General features: G+C 43.8%; 1 protein-coding gene across 1 annotated transcript in view; it reads right to left on the reverse strand.

Annotated features, from left to right (window-relative positions):
- OCA2 (OCA2 melanosomal transmembrane protein) overlaps positions 1-20,863 on the reverse strand; it is a 343,821-nt gene that overhangs the window by 294,457 nt on the left and 28,501 nt on the right. Inside the window, exons 2-5 of the mRNA XM_062204569.1 lie at positions 14,209-14,307; positions 9,880-10,077; positions 7,138-7,195; positions 5,669-5,741 (exon numbers count right to left, since the gene is read on the reverse strand). Of these exons, the coding sequence (XP_062060553.1) occupies positions 5,669-5,741; positions 7,138-7,195; positions 9,880-10,077; positions 14,209-14,307 (428 nt within the window). The remainder of the gene's footprint in view (positions 1-5,668; positions 5,742-7,137; positions 7,196-9,879; positions 10,078-14,208; positions 14,308-20,863) is intronic.

The raw sequence follows: 20,863 nt of genomic DNA on the forward strand, positions 1-20,863 counted from the left end.
TTAAGTTTGGTTTCCAGTCCCGGTTGGGGCACCGGATTCTATCCCGGTTGCCCCTCTTCCAGGCCAGCTCTATGCTATGGCCCGGGAGTGCAGTGGAGGATGGCCCAAGTCCTTGGGCCCTGCACCCACATGGGAGACCAGGAGAAGCACCTGGCTCCTGGCTTCGGATCAGCAAGATGCGCCGGCTGCAGTGGCCATTGGAGGGTGAACCAATGGCAAAAAGGAAGGCCTTTCTCTCTCTCTCTCTCTCTCTCTCACTATCCACTCTGCCTGTAAAAAAAAAAAAAAAAAAAAAAAAGTTAAGTTTGGGAACAGGCATTTGGCCTAGGAACTGAGATACAAGTTAGGACACCCACAACTGACATCAGAGTACCTGGGTTCAATTCCAGGCTCTGGCTCCTCCAGTTTTCTGCTAATACAGACTCTGGGATGCAGCAGTGGTGGCTCACTGGTTCCTTGTGATTGTAACTGGGTTCCTTCCACCCACAAGGGAAACCTGGACTGACTTCCCAGCTCCTGGTTTCAGCCTGGCACAGCCCCAGCCACTGTTGACATTTCAGGAATGAACCAGGAGATGAGATTCTTCTGTGTGTGTGTGTGTGTGTGTAGATCTCTGTCTCTCAAGTACATTTTTTTAAAAAAAATTAAAGATAAGTCTATTTGGTACAAATCTTTTAAAGCCATATATAACTTTTTTCTTAATAGGCACTTCCATGAATTTCCTACATACCCTGCATATGCATGGATTTCAAAAACTTTTACACCAAAATAATACAGATTTAAATTCACTTTTCCACAAACTCTTCAAAGTACATTAATTTATATATCTTATTGGTTGTCTTTCTTTGGAGAACTCTGACTAATAAGCCCTTCCCTCTGTACCTCTACATAGTTTTCCAAACCCTCCATCACTCTTTGGTGGCTATAAATCCCTATTCATTACACTGTATTCAGAGTTGGGTTCATGCTTTCTCTTCCACGCAATAGTCTTGAGTAAAATCTTCCTTACCTGTCTGCACAGTGCAATTTTTGGCACACCCTTTACTTGATTGAACGCAGGTAAAAAAGTGGGATCCCATCAAATCTGTCTTCATAATAAAAGTGGGAACAACATTCTATGATGAAGTATGAAAGATTAAAAATTGATCAATTCATTAAAAATAAATCTATCTGGTACAAACATATTTTCCTCCAGCAATTAGTTCCAAAAGGGTAATCTCCCTTAATTTCTATAGCTGTGCTTTCCAACAGAACTCTCTGTGGTGATAGAAATGTTCGATATCTTCACTATCTCATATACTAGCTACTAATCACACATGACTACTCAGCACTTGAAATGTGGCTGGTGTGAATGAGGAAGTGAAATTTTAGTTTTATCTATTTTATTAATGTATTTTAAATTTAAAGAGCCACAGGTAGCCAATAGCTACTATAGTGTACCACAAAGTTTTGGAATAATCTAAGGAGCTTAGGGTATAATTGAAGAAGAATGGGAAAGGAGAGAAACCCACCATTACTGACAAGATTTAAAAGATGCTCCCTTAAACATGGCACCTTGCCTAGTGAATATTTTAATTTGAGGAATGGCAGGCACAGGAAGGAGAGTGACCCTTCCTCTCTCCCTCCCTCCCTCCCCTGAAGTAGGTCATAAGACCCTTGTGTGAGAGATGCACTCCTATATCTGGAAAAAAGGATGCATCATTATCTTGAAAATGGAGGGACACCAGGAAGAATCTGAGTGAGCAGGCCTTGCCAAGTTTCCCCCAATTTACTACCCTTAGCTCATAACCCTGCCTATACCCTTTTGTGCCATCACATTGCTCTGTGACCCCACTCTTCATCAAACCTAGTCTGAAAACATTCAGACTTAATTATTTCCTTAGATCTTCAATTCCTTATGATGTCTCCTGGGTCAGATTAAGCTTAAATTAAATAAATTGGTGTGTTTTTCTCTTGTTAATTTGTCTTGTGTTAGTCTAATTTACAGGGTCCCAGTTGGAGAATCTAGGCAGATAGGGGTAAAGACTGCCTTCATCCACTACACTAAGCATAGAGTTTCCTTTACGTTCTCTGATAGCCGAGGCTGCTATCAGGGTATGATGGGAAATCAACCATATATGAAGGAGGGAGGGAAGAAGAAAGAGAATGAAGGAGGGGAAAGAGGAAGAAAGGGTGAGCCTTAGATTTCGGTAAAGTTTTGCTGGCCTCTATTCATTTGCCTAATGACTTAGGAGCCTTTGACAGCTGCCCCATCACCACCACCACTATCACCAAGAGACAAGAACTCGGAGACAAAGAACTTCAGGTGCCTGCAATTACAGGCTTCTAAAATTAACCCTGCAATTAATGAGCTAACACAGCACAGCCGTTACAAGGAGATACAGAAGTTCACAAGGGAGAGGTATCTTCTTCCTTCCCCAGCTAAAGAGTGGTGCTTTCTGCAAAAGTCCTTCCTGTCTCAACAGGCATCTCCAGTGTCCCTCATGCAGACCCCATGCAGGGTGCAGTCAAAGGTCAAGCAGGGAAGGCACAGGGCTCCTCAGTCAGATGACACCATGAAGACCCATTGGCTTTTCAAAGCCAGCCCTGAATCTCCTTCTGCCACAGGCCTTCACTTACGGGCTGTCTCTGAGAATCATCTTCAAAGGTCTGAGCCATGTCTCTCTTCAGCACTTTGCTCCTGGGGCATCCGGTCCTCTGCTGCACCTTCACCCCAGGCTGGCTCTTACCCTCTCCCCAGGCAGGCCCTAGGCCGGCAGCTTTCACAAACCCCCCGCAGCAGGTTCTTAGCCCAGGGTCTTGGGAGAGGGTCCATGAGCTTCTAGAGATCTGTGGGATATCCACAGGAACATTGGGCAACCTTCTGAGGATCATGGGGAAATCAGAATTCAGCCCCCAAAGAGGATGAGGCTCCACAGACCTGATGGACCACTCTGGAGTGTCCCTGCCTGCTTGCCTGACTCTTTCCATCTCTCCTATCCAAACAGGCAGGCATTCAGGGAGCAGGACAGAGAGCTCCCTGGTCAGTCCTGCTGCTAAGAAAGTGAGGCCAGCCAGCAGCCTGCTGGGATGTACTCAGGTTATTTAGTCCTAGATAGGGCCTAGCACACTCAGGCTGCTTGGGAAGGAATTTCACCAAATGCTTTCAACTAAAAATGACTCAGTGCAGTCTTCAGTGGGGTGAGAGAAGAGTTTCTGTATGCTCTCAGGTGGACTTAGTGCCTGGCCCTGCCAGGCTTACTGGGCTTCCTACTGATGGACAAGGCTGTTGGTGTTGCTCTTGGCCCAGGCTGCTCCATGAAGAGCTCTAAATGTGTCTGATCACCAGACTCACCCAGCACCTCCCCAACTCAGCCGAGTCTCATTGAAAATAATATCTGAACAGGACCCAATCTGTCCCCTTGAGTTCTGCAGTGGATTGAGCAATAGGTTATAAGCACCTGCCGGGAAATCAACCAAAGGGTGACTAGTGTCCATGTCCTGGGACCACGATGAAGCCAGTGCTTGGAGAAGACCTCAGGGAGAGTTGGGTAAAAAGAGGAGGAAGAAGTCATAATTTTTCTAACCTGCAGAAAAGATACAGAGGTAGAGGTACAACAAGGAGAAACCATGAGTGTTAAAATCAGAGAGCTGTGCAGTCTTCTTACAGGGAGACACCTCTTCAACCAAAGCTCAGAGACAATTTCAGGGTGGTGCAGAACACACAAAGACGTGAGCATGTACTCAAGTGGATATCAGAGCTACCCTGGCTCAAGGGTGGGTCTGATGGGCATTTCCACTCATTGAGATGGGAGGATGCACATGGGCTGCAATCAGGGTTCCTCATGGGCTTCCCCTGAAGGCCTTGAGACCAGAACCTTCTGGAAAGCCCTTTCTCTTGGAGATGACTCAGCTCAGGGAAAGACTGCTCTGGAAAGTCACAGAGAGACTCAGGAAAACAAGACCAGGCAACAACAGACTGAAACAGGTGATCATAAGGAAAGCCACATAAGTTCCTAAAATCTCAGTTCACCGAGACCATGAATTAAAGATACTAAAGAAAAAAATCTTCCCATTTAGTTCGCTAAAAGAATGAATTCTCTTTTTAAAGACAACAAAGTAGTTAGTCCCTGCCTCCTTGAATGCTAAGGGTACATTCCAAGCCCTCCAGTGGACACCTGAAACCACAGACAAGACCAAATCCTCTATTGTGCAGAGAATTTACCTTTTAACTAGAAGCAAGCACTTCACAGCTTCTCTTGCTTTTCTGAATTGCCAGCATCCTTACTTAAGATCCCTAGAGCCATTATTTAGTAAAAAATAATGACTATTTGAACATAAACACTGTGATCCTGTGATGACTCGACAGAAGATCTGATAACTGAGAAGGCTAACAAGTGACCACTGGGCAGGTAATATATACAGCAGGAGTAAACTGTTGCTCAGATATGTTCATCTACATGTCCATTCTCAGAAAGACTTAGGCTCCCAGTCTCAGCCAGGATACACTGAAATCTTTCCACCAGAAAAGGCTAGACAAGCATTAACTAATACCTCACTCCTTATAACAGAAGGAGGTGGCTGGGAAAAATAATGAGAGCTAGAGCAACAACGCTGACCACAGGGGGAAATGGGGTCGCTTTGCTGCCTCTCTGCTTCCACAGAAGCAGGAAAGACTAAATCACAAAGTTTTAAAACTACTCAAGGTCAAATGCGGGCTAGCATGAGAAGCCGCTGAAAGTCACAGCTACAGAAGTTCACATCTTCTTAGACGCTTTTCCTCTTGGAGGCCTGGCAGGCACTCACAGGGAAGAAGACTGAGGAGAATTCTGAGAAAGTGCCCCCACGATGCCAGCTGGGGAGGCGGCAGCAGCCATCGCCAGACTCTACCCACACCCACCTCCTTTAACTCCTTTCCTAAGGAGCAAAAGCTGTAATTTGCCTGGGAAGTACATCAAATCCAGTAGCCTGAGGGTGCAGTGGAAATCTTGCAGCTGGGGGAGGAGAGATGGGTTGGAAGAGAGCAAGGCCTAGCAGACAGCTGGCAGGAGGCCCAGCAATTCAGAGTGTCTGGTGTACCAGAGGTTACCATGGCAACCACAAGGCTCAAGACAGCCAACTTCTGACAAGATTTACATAAATCCCCCCACTAGCGCCTACAGAAGTTAAGATTTGCTCATCTCCAAGTTAAAAAACTACTGACCTCAGTATCTTCTATATTATACAATGTATCTGGCTTTAAATCCAAGTTATACAAATAAGCAAGAGAAAACAGAATGAAGAAAAAAAGCAATTATCAGGAAAGAACCAGTGACTATGAGGCAGGGTCAATAGGACACACCCAAGAGGAAATGCACAAGACAGTGGTGGGGAAAAAGGCACAGAACAGACTGTACTTTGGAGATAAGGGAAAGCCTTTTCCTAGCTAGAACGTGCCACTCTGCATGCTACCTTCCATGGGTGCTTTATTACCAACCACCCAATCGCACAATCTTCACAGAGCTCCCCTCTCCTTTTGTTTCAGAGCCCTGTATCTGTCCAAACGTCCTGGAGACAAAGAATATGCACAACAGGAATGGTGATGGCCTAGGTTTCAACCTTCAGCAAAGCAGTAATAGTTGTTGAGCATTCCTTTGCTTTGCAAATCTCCACCATGGGTGGCTGACCATCTCCATGTGTATTTGGATACAGTAGCTTTCCAGTGGTGACACAGCCAACAACTGCCAGAACTTCCCTTGATCTGGATACAGGCTGAATAAAATCTGTAACAATCAGAGACATTTAATGATTTATTTGTGGTATGAGAGCAACAGGACTTAAATAATTTTTACTACAGTTAAACAGAGATGTGATGTATGATTTATGTACCCCAAACTCACCAGCTTATTCCGAATACCTTTTATTAAAATTTACTGATGCTACATTCAGCCATAATAGGCCTTGGTTATTGATAGTTGCCAATTTTAAAGATTAAATGCCTGGCCACAAAGTTAAATTGTCAAAGGTAAATCAACATGATTTTCCTTATTGGAAAATAGAGGAATACAACCTCTGTTGTGGTTGTAGTATTCGTTTGCAAAAAACTTTACACATCATTGAAAAGTAAAGTGAAGATAGATCCATCATAGATGTTCAAAGCAAACTCTTCAAACTATTTGGGATGTATCCACAGATTACCAAGACTCCATCTCCCATATGTAGGCTGAGCACAGACATCAAGCTCAAGTCAGCTCCTGAAATCAGAGGAGGCTTGGCCCACTCTGACCTCTTCCTCAAATTTTCCAGTGCATACCCAGGCCCTACTGAGCACTGGGGCAGGGGAGAAGGACTCAGAACCACATACTCATGTGAGGAGGAAGTAGAAAGGACATTGGAAAATTTTGAAGTTTTTGGAGTTCAGTATACAGTCAGCCCCCTGTATCTGCAAGTTCCACACCCACAGATTAAACCAACCATGGATTGAAAGCATAGTTAGGCCTACAAAAGTTGTCTTACTGAACATGTATAGATTTTTTATCATTAATCACTAAACAATACAGCGCAACAATTATTTACATGGCATGTACACTGTATTGGTATTATCAATAGTCTAGAAATGGTTTAAAGTGTACAGAAGGATATGCATAAGTGATCTGCAAATACTACACCACTTGATAAGGACTTGAACATCCATTAATTCTGGTATCTGGGTGGAATCTCTAGGGATATCAAGGGAAGACTGTAACGGTTCTTGTTTCGTGCATAGATTATGTCTCTGAACCATTGCTCTCCTCCCTCTTGGGATATTAGGAGTTGACTGTACTTGATTCAGTTAAGTCAGCACTGATGTCATACATCACCCTTGCTGTCTTCATGTCATAGCTGAGGAGAACAGACACTTGGTCACACACAATCCACACACGCACATGCACAGCCCCGGTCCCTGTGACTAACAACAGGCTTCCCTGATACCCTCCTCCAGCCTACCCCCTCCATGCCCTCAGCATCTTCTTCAAAGAAAGGTGAAACAATCAGGGGAAGTGGGCCAAACAGTGGGTCTCACAGCTCAGATCCTGATGTCATCCAGCCCAACACACCCAGAGGACTGTGCCCACCCACAGAAGCCCCCAGGACATCCACTGACCCAGCAGCAGCACCGGGGACAGCCCTGGTACTCACAGAGCACAACACCACGAAGACGAACAAGCCTGTGATTTTCAACCACCGCATGCAGCACCTGCAAGAGAAAAGGCAGGCCCCGAGGGGCACAGGCAGTGGTCCTGTTTGCACGTGCCCAGACTGACCAAACCCAGGCACCTCTCTAAAGCCTGGAGTAATCTCCACCCCAAAGCATGTGTGTTGAATTCTTTCTTTAATAAGGGGTGACATTGCTGGCCGGTAATTCTACTTCCTTATCTAAAGAAGCTTGTGAGTGTTATGGAGGGAAATAAAGTTAACCCCAATGACTTCAGATGTCTTCTTGCCAGGGAAGCCAATGTTCAAGATTTGGGGCTCTTTAGAGCCTTTTAAAGGGCTCCAGTTTCCTTGAAATAAGTAGATTGAATGCCTTATCTTGGCTTTCCAATTCATGTTTATCAATTATCTTCCACTAAGCTTTCTGGAAGGTGGGAATGTAGACTTATCATCAAATATAAAACCAAATACTGCAAGAAAGAAACTTCAATATTGTGACTAGCTGTCCTAGAATAGTCTTTGAAGAATTCCATAGGAGATGACAGATAATCAACCACACACTCAGCCTGCACTGACGACTTCTGAAGCCTCTCCAGCCCAGTCATTATCACTTTTCTTAACTATGGCCCCCAAGTTCTATGTGAACCTGGGCCTGGCCTGCCCTCTGTGGTCCCTCCAGTCACATCAGCCTCCTCCTTGCTCCCCAACTGGGCCATGGGGCCTTTGACCCACTGAGATGCTCCCGACTGCAGTCTTCCATCACACCCATCTCCCCTCTCTCAGAAGCCAGACCCCATTGAGGTAGGGCATGCTCTCCTACTGGCTGCTCTGAGAGGGAAAGCACTGGGGTGTTTTTTCTCTGTCCCCACACACAAAAGGGTGTTGGTACATCGGCCATAATAGATGCACATTTGTAGAATCAAGCAAGAAAGTCTATGTTGGCACATGTTAAGTTCTATTTAACTTGGTTAATAGAACTTCGTTAAGTTCTATTCATCTCTGAAAACCTTCTTTCTGGTCCTTTTTAAAATAGTAAAATCTTGTTTGCATTCTCTTAGATTTAATGAATTTGATGAATAATCATTTCATGCTTCCAAATTATGATTCAACAGCACCTACTTAAATAAGAATCAAAATGACATTTCTTTTTAAAGCATGAAGCATTAATTGAGATGTTCTAAATACAGATTTCTTTCTACATAACTGCCTTATAGAGCAGAGATGACAACCCAAATTAAAACATTCCTTACAAGTTTCTTCACTGATCATGCATAGTTCTTTCTGGATATAAAGAATGACACTGAAATCCTTTAGTTCAGTGGCATGGTCAAGGCAAATATTTGAGGAATAATAGAAGACAAATCACTGAATGTATAGTTTCAAAGGCACTTGATTCTATTTTCCCATGTTGCAAGATAACTGGGGACATGGCATCTTCTGGGGCTGTTAACCACACACTTAGGGAAAGGCATGAGCAGTGTCAGGATTAGTCACCTTGAAGACCCATGGGACTGGTCTCCAGTCACATAATTTCACCTAATTCCATAGAGATTCATTAGCCGATTCATCCACCCCTATGAGAGGGGCAGAGACCAGTCATGCTGAAGAAGCTACAGGTGGCAGGAAAAGGCATCTCCATGGTCAAGCAGCAATGGGGGAACTGGGGGCAAGTTGCTGGCCCTTGACTTAGTTCAAAAGCTGTGTATCCTTGAGCAAAATCCTTATTCTCCTTAAGGTACCCCCTATCTAACTCCCAGGACTGTTAGGAGAGCAATAGGTAACTGGGTAACAGTCCCAGTACATAGTATGGCTTTGAAAGTGCACCTCTGAGCACAGGTGGATGTACTCCGATCAACTCTTTAGAAAAGACTGGTCCCCTAACACACTGACACACTAACACTAATCCCTCACAGGTGCACAGTGCTTTTTCCCCTACCTAGGGCTTTCACACATATCACGTTAGCCTAAACCCATGGAAGGCCATGGATCAGAGGACATCAGGCCACTGGAGATAGGCACATAGCCAGGCCTGGTCTTGCCAGAGTCCCTCTGTTACTTCAGGGAAGATCCAGAATGGAGTCCTACTGGTCCTCTCTCCCAAGTATTGTTCTGACCTTAGAGGCACTGCTCCAAAAGAACCCCTCCTTTAAATAAATTTGCATATGAAAGCTATCCCAGCAGGTAAAGCAAGAGCACCAGGGACCACCCACAATTCAGCAAAGCTCCCTGAGCCCCCTCATGCATGCATGCCCTCTGGAGCTCATGCAGCACACGCGTTAGCCTTTGTTCCATGAATGCACAGCCTTAAACTCCAGGCTTCCACAGTGCAGGGGAACGGAGGCATCCCTCAGGCTGTGCCATGCACTAAATCCAACCCTTATAGCTGCAAAGATAATCTCAAACCCTAAAATGTCACAGAGACTCCTGAAGCAAGTAGATTCTATGAGTACTTGCAAATCTAATGACCATGAGTTTTTAGGTTTATGATCCAACTTCCTCACAGGCTCCACGCCGATTTGCAGAGCCACCTTAAATGTCTTTCAAGCCTCAGGAAAAGATAGATAACCTTGTAGGAAATGTGCAACCTGGCCATATGTAAAAAACCTTCATCCTCATCTTCACTGTCTTTTAAGTGTGGGTGAGAGCCCGCCTCGGCCAATCCCAGGACAAGTGGAAAGCCAGGTGTGACCATCATCACACCAGCGCGGGCACTGCTGGTGCTCCTACCTCAGTCTTGAGAGGCGGAACCCAACCAGAGCGTTGTCCGGGAGCTCCCCCTTCTCCGAGGACGCAGAGGCAGACAAGCCCTCCACCTCTCTGCTCAGCAGGCAGCGTCGCTCCCACTCAGCCGAGCTGCTTTCCCAGGATTCTGCAGCGGTGATGAACTCTGGATGGTAAAGGGGCCTGCAAAGCAAGAGCTTTGTGCTTATTCTTCCTGCAACAGCGTCTCCGAAATAAGATCTCCCCTCCAAGGCGACTAGTGACGGGTCGTGGAATCGATACGGTCTTTAAAAGTATCGCTCTTCCACACTGGCGGGAAGGGATCTTTCCTGACATCATAGAACACTGTGATCAAAGAAGAACTGCTGGGATCACTCACGTTTTCAAAATCAATTGAAAACATTCAAGGAACGTCAGCCTTTTCTGACTTTGGGACTTTTCAGTAAAGCTGTTTCTGGCTCAGTCAAGATCCCCACTCATGTCAGTACTTGCTTTCTCTCTGAATGTGTCAGAGCCGTCAGGACACAGGGCTGTGACACTCGTCCTGGAGCAGAGTGAGTGGTGTAAGCTTTTCCTCATCTGCGTAAATAGATTTCTGTAGTGGAACTCCAAGGAGGGTTCTCTGTCTGGCTGTCCCAGACAACATCCAGTGGAACACGCGTGAAAGTGGAGAGCAGCAGTGCCTCCAGAACAGACTCTAGGTCTAGGAAAATGAATCCAGGTAAATCATAAATTTTTATCAGGATCACATATGGACATATTCATGTACATTTTTCAATCCCCTGGGCGTCACAGCAATTTCTTCAGCAGAGATGCACCTGGCTCTAGAAAGGTGGTACCAAAAGCCAGGATGTTCACGTATTGTGTGAACTACTCATGGAATCACAATCCTGACATTAATAACAGCTGTGATCTGGTGTTGGTGCCTCTTGAACCCCGCTAGCTCAACAAGACATTATGAGACACTTTAACATGTATCACTACTTTAGAATGGTTCACCACAAAGAAAAAATAATAATCTTACTCTGAAGTAGAAGCTCAGAGACACAAACTGGGCTTCATAAAACCAATATGTAACAAGAAAACAAATGGCTTTCAAAATAGTAAATAATTTTTCTATGAATTTTGTGACTTGAAAAAGCTCAGATATATGAGAAATAATATTACTCCCCTTATAATTACTGAAAAGGCACAACTGTACAAAAATTTGAACTAAGGAAACTACTTTCTCCCAGTAGAAAGAGGAGAGCAAGTTAATGTCATGGCTTTCTGGAGCAGACCTGTATAGAACTTTCTGTGGCAATGGAAGTGTCCTCTGCCCTGTCCACTACAGCAGCCACATGTGCTGCTGACCACTTGGAATCTGGATAATGCAGCTCAAGAATGGAATTACTGAATTTTATTTTATTTTGATTAATTTAAATTTGAATAACTGTGATGAATGACTACTCCATTCTCAGACCAGATATAAGACATGTTCTAACCCTCATACCTCATACCATTCACTCTTTTTTTTTCTTTTTTTTTTTCTTTTTGACAGGCAGAGTTAGATAGTGAGAGAGAGAGAGAGACAGAGAGAAAGGTCTTCTTTTTCCATTGGTTCGCCCCCAATGGCTGCTGCGGCCAGCGCACTGCAGCCGGCGCACTGCGCTGATCCGCAGCCAGGAGCCAGGTGCTTCTCCTGGTCTCCCATGCGGGTGCAGGAGCCCAAGCACTTGACTGGACTAGAAGAGGAGCAACCGGGACAGAATCCGGCGCCCCGACAGGGACTAGAACCTGGGGTACCAGTGCCGCAGGCGGAGGATTAGCCTATTGAGCCACAGCGCTGGGCACCATTCACTTCTAAAAGCAAGTAAATCAATGGATGATACCCTAATAAGTCATTTGATCAGATTAAAACTGCAACAAAGTGGGGCAGGCATTGTGGTGCAGTGGGTTAAGCCACTGCTTGGAATTCCCAGATCCTACATCCGAGTACTGGGTAGAGTTCCAGGCATGCCACACTTCTGGTCCAGCTTCCTGCTAAGGAGCTCAGAGGCAGCTGATGATGGCTCAAGTGCATGGGACACTGACACACGGGAAACTGAAATGGCTTTGGCTTGGCCTGGACTTAACTGTTGCAGGCATTTGGGGAGTGAGCCAGTGGGTGGAAGATTCCTCTCTCTCTCCCCTCTTCCTCCTATCCTCCCTTCATTGTCACTCTGCCTTTGAAATTAAAAAAAAAAAATCTGGTGTTATAACTGCAGCAAAATAAACTTAGCAAAAGTAAAAAAACTCAACAAAATCTTCCCACCACCAGTACCGTAATTAGCTGCATACAAGAAAAGGGAAACATTCTGTAAGCAGAACTGAGCCACGTTCTGCTCCTCTGAAAGGATGTTTGTTACAGGAGACCCATTTCCGCCTGCTAGGGATGTCTCCATGCTCCCGATGGCTGGGACAAATGCTTGTACATTATTGGTTTTACAATGAGCTTCAAGATCTAAAGTATCTCAGGCCTTAATATGTTGCAAAGTAGTTGGACAAAAAGCATTAAGGGAATAGATGTGTTAGGTGCTTATTTTCAAAGTTATTCTTTAAGAGATACAGCTAAGAACTAAGTTATCCCCACATACAGAATATTTAAGCAATGGGTTCTCAGGAGTGCTTCGACTTGCACCCATCCCCCATCAAGTCACTGAAGGACCAGTGGCAGGTTCTATGTTGGCACAGGACTATAGGATGAAGAAAGTACAGACCTGTAGGTATAACCGTGCTTAGCACAAGACATGTTCAGAAATAAGGGCATGCCTACAATGTTTGAAAGCATAGGAAAAGCACTGACTCTGGGTGGGAGTGGAGGTTAGGAAATCTAAGCTTCACATTGGAGCACCCTTGAACATGAATGGGACTTCCCTGGAGATCCAGAGAGGGACAGCAGTTCCTCTTCTCACAGTGCTCAGTGGAAACCTTTGTAGGGGCACAGAACTTGTTAACAGAAATCTCCCGGAAAGATTCCCTTCAACGGAAGATGAAAAATCCAGATACCCACACCCCATTCAAATCTGGAAATCCAAGTCTTCAGAAAGCGAGACCAGGAGCCTACACAGCACACAAGCAAGCGTGAAGCTCCACCTTCTGCCTCCAACTGCAGACAGGGCTGGAAGGAGCTCTGGTGGGCAGCTCCTCAGAGGCTAAGTCAGCTGAAAGAGACACAGCAGCCTGTCTGTCAATACAGGTACACAGGGTCAGTGGGCAGGAAAGGGAGACTCAAGACAATGTCACAACACTTGTAGTGGTGAAGAGCGTGCAGACACTGAGCAGGCAGTCCAGACTTCTGGATTTGCAGAAAGTAGCATAAGAGAGGTTGAAGGCCCGAGCCAAACCTTTCATTCCAGAAATGTCTGCAAATCAACTTCCACATCATCTCTGCTCAGGCAATTCCAGAACCATCAAAATTTGTCCCAAAGAAGCTTTCAATCTTACAGAAAACAGAATTATCTTGTGGATCATATATTCTCAACTTGATCACTGTTAACGTTTATAATGGGTAAAATTTCATGGTGGGAACTGTCCTGTACATTGCAGAATGTTGAGGAGCATCCCTGCCCTCTACCCTTAGATGCCAGTAACCCCAGCCCCTAGTACAACAACCAAAACTGCCTCCAAACATTTCTCAGCTCCAAGTGATAAATCACATCCTTTTTTTAAAAAAGATTTATTTATTTATTTACTTGCAAGTCAGAGTTACACAGAGAGAGGAGAGGCAGAGAGACAGAGAGAGGTCTTCCATCCGATGGTTCACTCCCCAGTTGGCCACAACGGTCGGAGCTGTGCCGATCCAAAGCCCCCAGGAGCTTCTTCTGGGTCTCCCACACGGGTGCAGGGGCCCAAGGACTTGAGCCATCTTCTACTGCTTTTCCAGGCCATAGTAGAGCTGGATTGGAAGTGGAGCAGCCGAGACTCAAACCAGTGCCTATATGGGATGCCGGCACTTTAAGCCAGGGCATTAACCCACTGCGCCACAGCACTGCCCCCCCCCCTTTTTTTTTAAAAAAAGATTTATTGAAGTGAGAAATCCCATTCTAATAAGACAGCCTGTCAGAGCTATGTACATGTATGGATGTGTATGTGTGCTATATAATCAATGCAGGGCTCTACTCAAGACCATGTGAAATTCATAAGCCATACAACACAACCACTAGAATCTGAAATATCTACTACAATGTATTGTCAAGGATCTGGCAGGGACCAACATGTCAGATAAAAATGTGTATCTCAGGAAGGAATTCTGTGGCACAAATGTCAAGGATAATGCTCAGAAATGTCTTAATTTCTTAAGAGAAAAAGTCTCACCCTTTCTCTGATGAGGAATTCCGCAGCAAAGGAGTGTTTTCTGTAGAGCAGGGGTCTTTGGATCTGGAGCTGAAGAGCTGGGACAAAGGAGTGTGAGACCTGAAAAAGACATGAAAGGGAATGGAATCACCAACACAAAAGTAACGGGTTCTAGCAGTGCGATGCTACTTTCGAGAAGGTGCCCAAAATTCAGTGATATTTTTCCTGGAGATTTAGGAGAGATGGCTCGATACAGCTCTCCTCCCTAGTTTAAGCCAGATTGAAAATGCAAAACAAAAACTCACATAGGATACCAGAGGCAGCAGGACCCATACTTTTAGGCTCACTGTAGCATCAACAGTGAGAATCAGCATTAACAGTAGATGCTAGCCACTCTGACTACCCCATGCAGATCTCATCAAGCATACACTCCGTCTGGTGGGGTCTTTTTATAAGCAGACTTCAAAACGCTTGTTGAGAAAGATAAGTTTATTTTGATGCAAGTTTTTGAAACCCATGCATAGTTTTTCATATTACACAATTTCCATGATTACTTTGAAAACCCTTCACATCCAAATCAGGAGCTTTTGAGAGGGAAATACTTGCACAGGCACAACAAGGTCTACACCATACCTTTATGCTCACCCTCATTAAAGGATATATGTTGTCTAAAAAAGTTTTTTAAGAGGAATGGCAATAAAAGGCAATCTATTTGGAGTGAAATTGATACTTTGAGATGTAATGATTTTGAACAGTCCTTGTTTCAAATGATGAGGTACAGTGCTTTTTCTTCATACTATTTGTTGAACTCTTTACTTAATGTAGAGTTTATATTATGAATATAAAGTTAACTGAAAATAGATCTTTGTAAAAAATAAGAATGAGAATAGGGAGGGAGGAGGAAGAAGGGTGGGAGTGTGGGTGGGAGGAAGGGTAGGGTGGGAAGAATTACTATGTTCCTAAGTTTGTATATATGAAATTTGTATTCCTTAAACAAATTTTTTAAATCAAAAAAGAGACACAACCAGAAATAATTTCCATTCCTACTTATCAAGAATATAGCATTTTATATGCTGGGATAAATAAGTCCAAGCCATGTTGTGATACTTCAGATGTCAGTGTAGATCATAAAACACAACAAAGAAGAAATTTTATGGAAAATGTGTCCATTTGCTTTCCCTTCCTCACGCAAGCATTCACCTGTAACATAAACAATGAGATTGTGGCCTGCAGAGGAACTAGGGCCTTGGTCTGCATCTAACTACTACATGACTCAGGGAAGTCAGAAGAGAAGTTAGGGACCAGCAACTATCCACTGGGTGCTGTCTCTAGGCAGCCTTGGGCCACTTTCTACAAAGAACACATATGACTCAGGGGCTTTAACAGCCAGGAGAGGATAACATGGTGGGGGCAGAGGTGTAGGGTAGATACCTTGACTTGGACAGGTGAAGGTGAGGATACAGAAGATGACTGTGTCTAGGGAATTTAATAATTAGTATGCTTTTAGTTGTTCAAACTGGCTTAAATAACTCAGCATTTTGTCCCTCATTCTCCTACAGCTGTAAATCCAGAAGGGTTTACATTTGATTAAGGTCTCAGTGAGAAAATGAACATCCAGGTATTTTCTGCTGCTCCCCAGGGCAGTTTGTTATGTAGTATTGCCACTCTGAGCTTCAGTTTTCTCAGCCTTGTAATATTGATGAAAAGAAAATCATATACCAAAAAAAGAAAAAAGAAAAAAAAACTCTCAGTTCTATTGTGTTAAACAAGGATATCTAAGTAGAAGGCATAAAGACAGAGTCAATTATTTTCATCAGACTCTGAGTTTCTTATGAATGGCTGTCATGTTGTTTTGCTTTGTTTTATGATACCATAAATGGTACCCAGTTTAATATAGGTTTTTGTTTTTTTGTGTTTTTTTTTTTGTTTGTTTGTTTTTTTGACAAACAGAGTTAGTGTGAGAGAGAGAGAGACAGAGAGAAAAATCTTCCTTTTTCCGTTGGTTCACCCCCCAAGTGGCCGCTACAGCTGGAGCGCTGCACTGACTCAAAGCCAGGAGCCAGGTGACTCTCCTGGTCTCCCATGCAGGTGCAGGGCCCAAGCACCTGGGCCATCCTCCACTGCCCTCCCAGGTCACAGCAGAGAGCTGGCCTGGAAGAGGAGCAACCGAGACAGAATCCGGTGCCCAACCGGGACTAGAACCCGGAGTGCCAGCGCCGCAGGCAGAGGATTAGCCAAGTGAGCCGCGGCGCCGTCCAATACAGGTTCTTAATAAATACTTAATAATGAACAGTTTAAGCCCAATAATCATAACTTATTTGTATGACACTATCTTCTTGACTCAACAGATTTCTAAATGATTATAATGTTCTGTAAGAATCATCACAGACCACCTGAATAGTGAGTCATGCTGAAGGGAATAGAGGTGCTATTGCTCCTTAGAAAGATCAAGCCATGGCCCCTCAGAATGGCTTACGGCAGCATCACAGCACCCAGCATGGGGGGTTCACCTTCTTGCCACTAAGGACCAAAATCAGAAGTGGGGAGAAGTCAGAAGTCCACTTTACCTTCTCTGTGATTGTCATACCTGGCTGATTTTGTTATTAACATTTCAGTTGTGCTTTGTGAACATAAAATATTTTATGATTGTAGTTAACCATGCGGGAAATGGTTTCTAAGTTTTTTAACATATTTATATTTCTAAAGTGCTGAAATTAAAATAAGTTTCACAGGGAAATTTCCCAAAGAAACTTCAGATCATTCCAAATTCCAAGTTAATTTTATACCAACCAGACACTGTTTCACATTGTTCAAACCCATTCTTCTCTGCAAAGGGAAAAGCAGGGAAGCCCTTTGGACCGTGCTACTTGGCAGGATCCCTGGCCTGTGTCCTGGAAAACTCATAAACCACATGGAGAAAAGATACAAGATCACCCAGAAAACACATATGCCAGAGCCCAGAAAGAAAATGGCAGTCCATAGACCTGAGAGCCTAGCACCGAAAACTGTATCCAGTAAAGTGTTTCTTAAACAGTGAGAGAAATTAAACACATTCTCAGACAAAAGCCAACAGATTTCATTATCAACAAAACTGACCTTCAAAAATGCCAAATGGGAGGCCAACATTGTGCCATAGAAAGTCAAGCCACCACCTGCAGTGCTGGCACCCCATATGGGCACCAATTCAAGTCTCAGCTGCTCTACCTCCAATCCAGCTCCCTGCTACTGTATGTGGAAAGCAGCTGGAGATAGCCCAAGTGCTTGTGCTCCTGCACCCAAGTGGGAGACCCAGAAGAAGCTCCTGGCTCCTGGCTTCAGCCTGGCCTAGGTCAGGCAATTGCAGCTACTTGGGGAATGAACCAGCAGATGGAAGATTCTCTCTCTCTCTCTCTCTCTCTCTCTCTTCCTTTCTCTCTCTCTCTTTCTCTTTCTCTTTCTTCCTCTCAGTCTTTATAATTGTGCCTTTCAAATAAATAAAATAAGTCGTTTTAAACAATTAAAAATTTAAAATGAAAGTCAGAGTTATATATAGAGAGGGTGATACATAGAGAGAGAAATTCCACCTACTGGTTCACTGCCCAGATGGCCATAAAACCCAGGACTTGGCCAGGTCAGAGCCAGGAGCTTCACTTGGGTCTCCCATATGAGTGGCAGAGGCCCAGACACTCGGGCCATATTCTTATGCTTTTCCTAGGCCATTAGCATGGAGCTGGATTAGAAGTTGGAAGAGCAGCCAGGGATCAAACTAACACCCAAATGTTGGCATTGCTGGTGGTAATTTACCTGCTATGCCACAATATCAGCCCCTTAAGCTGTCAACAAATTGGAAAGTCTAGAGGAGATGGATAGATTCCTGGACACATACAATCTATCAAAATTGACTCATGAAAACACAGAACACAAAATAGACCAATAACAAAAGATGGAGATTGAATCAGTTATAAAGACTCTCTCAAAAAGAAAAGCCCAGGATCAGATGGCTTCACTGCTGAATTCTACCAGACAATTAAAGAAGAACTAATTTTCATTCTTCTAAAACTATTCAAAACAACTGAAAGGGAGGGAATCTCCCCAAACTCCTTCTGTGAAGCCAGCGTCACCTTAATTCTAAAACCAGAAAAAGATACAACAAATACCAATATCCCTGATGAACACACACGCAAAAATCGTCATGAAAATTCTAGCTAATAAAATCCAACAACATGTCAGAAAGAGTATTCACCTGGACCAAGTGGGATTTATCCCTGGGATGTGGGGATGGTACAACATATGCAAATTGACACATATGATACATCACATAAAGGCAATATATGAAAAACAAACAACAAGCATAATACTGAATGGGGGAAAAGCTGGAAGCACTTTCACTAAGATCCAGAACCAGACAAGGATGCCCACTTTCAAGTTCTGAAAGTTTTAGCCAGAGCCATTAGGCAAGAAAAAGAAATCAAAGGGATATAAATTGGAAGGAGCAAGTCAAATTACCCCTGTTTGTAAGTGATATGATGCTATATATATAGGGAAACCAGGAGACTCCATAAAGAGATTATTGGACTTCATAAGAGTTTGACAAAGTTGCAGATATAAAATCAACACACAAAAATCAATAGCCTGGGACCTCTGCCTGCAGTGTCAGCATTTCATACGGGTGTCAGTTCATGTCCCAGCTGCTCCTCTTCTGATCCTGCTCTCTGCTATGGCCTGGGAAGGCAGTGGAGGATGGCCCAAGTCCTTGGGCCCCTGCACCCACGTGGGAGACCTGGAGGAAACTCCTGGCTCCTGGCTTGAGAACAGCGCAGCTCCAGCTGTTGCAGCCAACTGGGGAGTGAACTAGTAGATGGAGGACCTTTCTCTCTCTCTCTCTGCCTCTCCTTCTCTCTCTATGTAACTCTGACTTTCAAATAAACAAATAAATCTTTTTTTAAAAAAATCAATAGCCTTTGTACACACAGACAATACCCTGGCTGATAAAGAACTTGTAAAATCAGTACCATTCATAATAGTTACCAAAAAAAAGCAAATACCCTTGGATAAATTTAACAAAGCATGTGAAAGATCCTTACAATAAAAATTACAAATATTAAAGAAAGAAATAGAACATATTAAAAATTTAAAAATCTTCCATGTTCATGAGCTGTAAGAATATCATCAAAATACCCATATTATCCAAAGCAATTTACAAATCCAATGAGATTCCAATCAAAGTACCAAAGACATTCTTCTAAATCTGGAAGAGATGACCCTAAAATCCATATGGAATCACAGGAGACCCCAAATAGCTAAAGCAATCATAAACAATAAAAATAAAGCTGGATTTCAAGACATACTACAGGACTGTCATAATCATAACAGCCTGGTACTGGCACAAGAATAGACATGTCAACCAATGGATCAGACTAAAAACCCCAGAAATTAGGCCGGCGCCGTGGCTCAACAGGCTAATCCTCCACCTTGCGGCGCCGGCACACCGGGTTCTAGTCCCGGTCGGGGCACCGATCCTGTCCCGGTTGCCCCTCTTCCAGGCCAGCTCTCTGCTGTGGCCAGGGAGTGCAGTGGAGGATGGCCCAAGTGTTTGGGCCCAGCACCCCATGGGAGACCAGGATAAGCACCTGGCTCCTGCCATCGGATCAGCGCGGTGCGCCGGCCGCAGCGCGCCTACCGCGGCGGCCATTAGAGGGTGAACCAACGGCAAAGGAAGACCTTTCTCTCTGTCTCTCTCTCTCTCTCACTGTCCACTCTGGCTGTCAAAAATTAAAAAATAAAAAAAAAAAACAGAAATTAACCCACACACCTACAACCAACTAATCTTTGACAAATGTGCTAAAATCATTCCCTGGAGAAAGGACAGTCTCTTCAAAAATGATGTTGGGAAAACTGGATTCCCACATGCAGAAGTTTGAAACAAAACCTCAACCTTACACTCAATATCAAAATCAACTTTCAGTGGAGCAAGGATATAAACTTAAAACCTGAAACCATAAAGTTACTAGAGGAAAACATAGGGGATGTGCTGCAAGAGATCAGCCTAGGCAAGGACTTCTTAAGTAAGAACCCAGAAGCACAGGCAATTAAAGTGTAAAAATGGACAGATGGGATTGCATCAAGCTAAGAAGCTTCTGCACAACAGAGGAAACAACTAACAAAATGAAGAGCAATCAACAGAATGGGAAAAAAATTACAATCGATGCAACTGATAAAAGATTAATATTCAGATTATGTAATAAGCTCAAGAAACTCATCAACAACAAAACAAACAATCCAGTTAAGAAGGGCAAATGATATGAATAGGCATTTTTCAAAGGATGAAAGACAAATGACCAACAGATACATGAAAAAATGTTTAGAATCACTAGCCATCAGGGAAATGAAAATAAAAACCACAATGAGGTATCCCTTCACTCCCATGAGAATGATTATTATCCAAAATTTTTAAAAAATGCTGGCAAGATTGTGGGGAAAAAGGCACCCAAATATGCTATTGGTAGAAATGCAAATTGGTTCATTCATTATTTAAAACAATATGAAGATTCCTCAGAAAGTGAAAATTAGATCTACCCTATGACTCAGATATCCCACTAGGGCAAATATAGCCAAAGAAAATGAAATCAGTATATGAAAGAGATATTTGCACTTTCATGTTTATAGCAACTCAACTCACATTAGCAAAGACATGAAA

The sequence above is a fragment of the Lepus europaeus genome, chromosome 11 (assembly GCF_033115175.1).
Source record: "Lepus europaeus isolate LE1 chromosome 11, mLepTim1.pri, whole genome shotgun sequence".
NCBI lineage: Eukaryota > Metazoa > Chordata > Mammalia > Lagomorpha > Leporidae > Lepus > Lepus europaeus.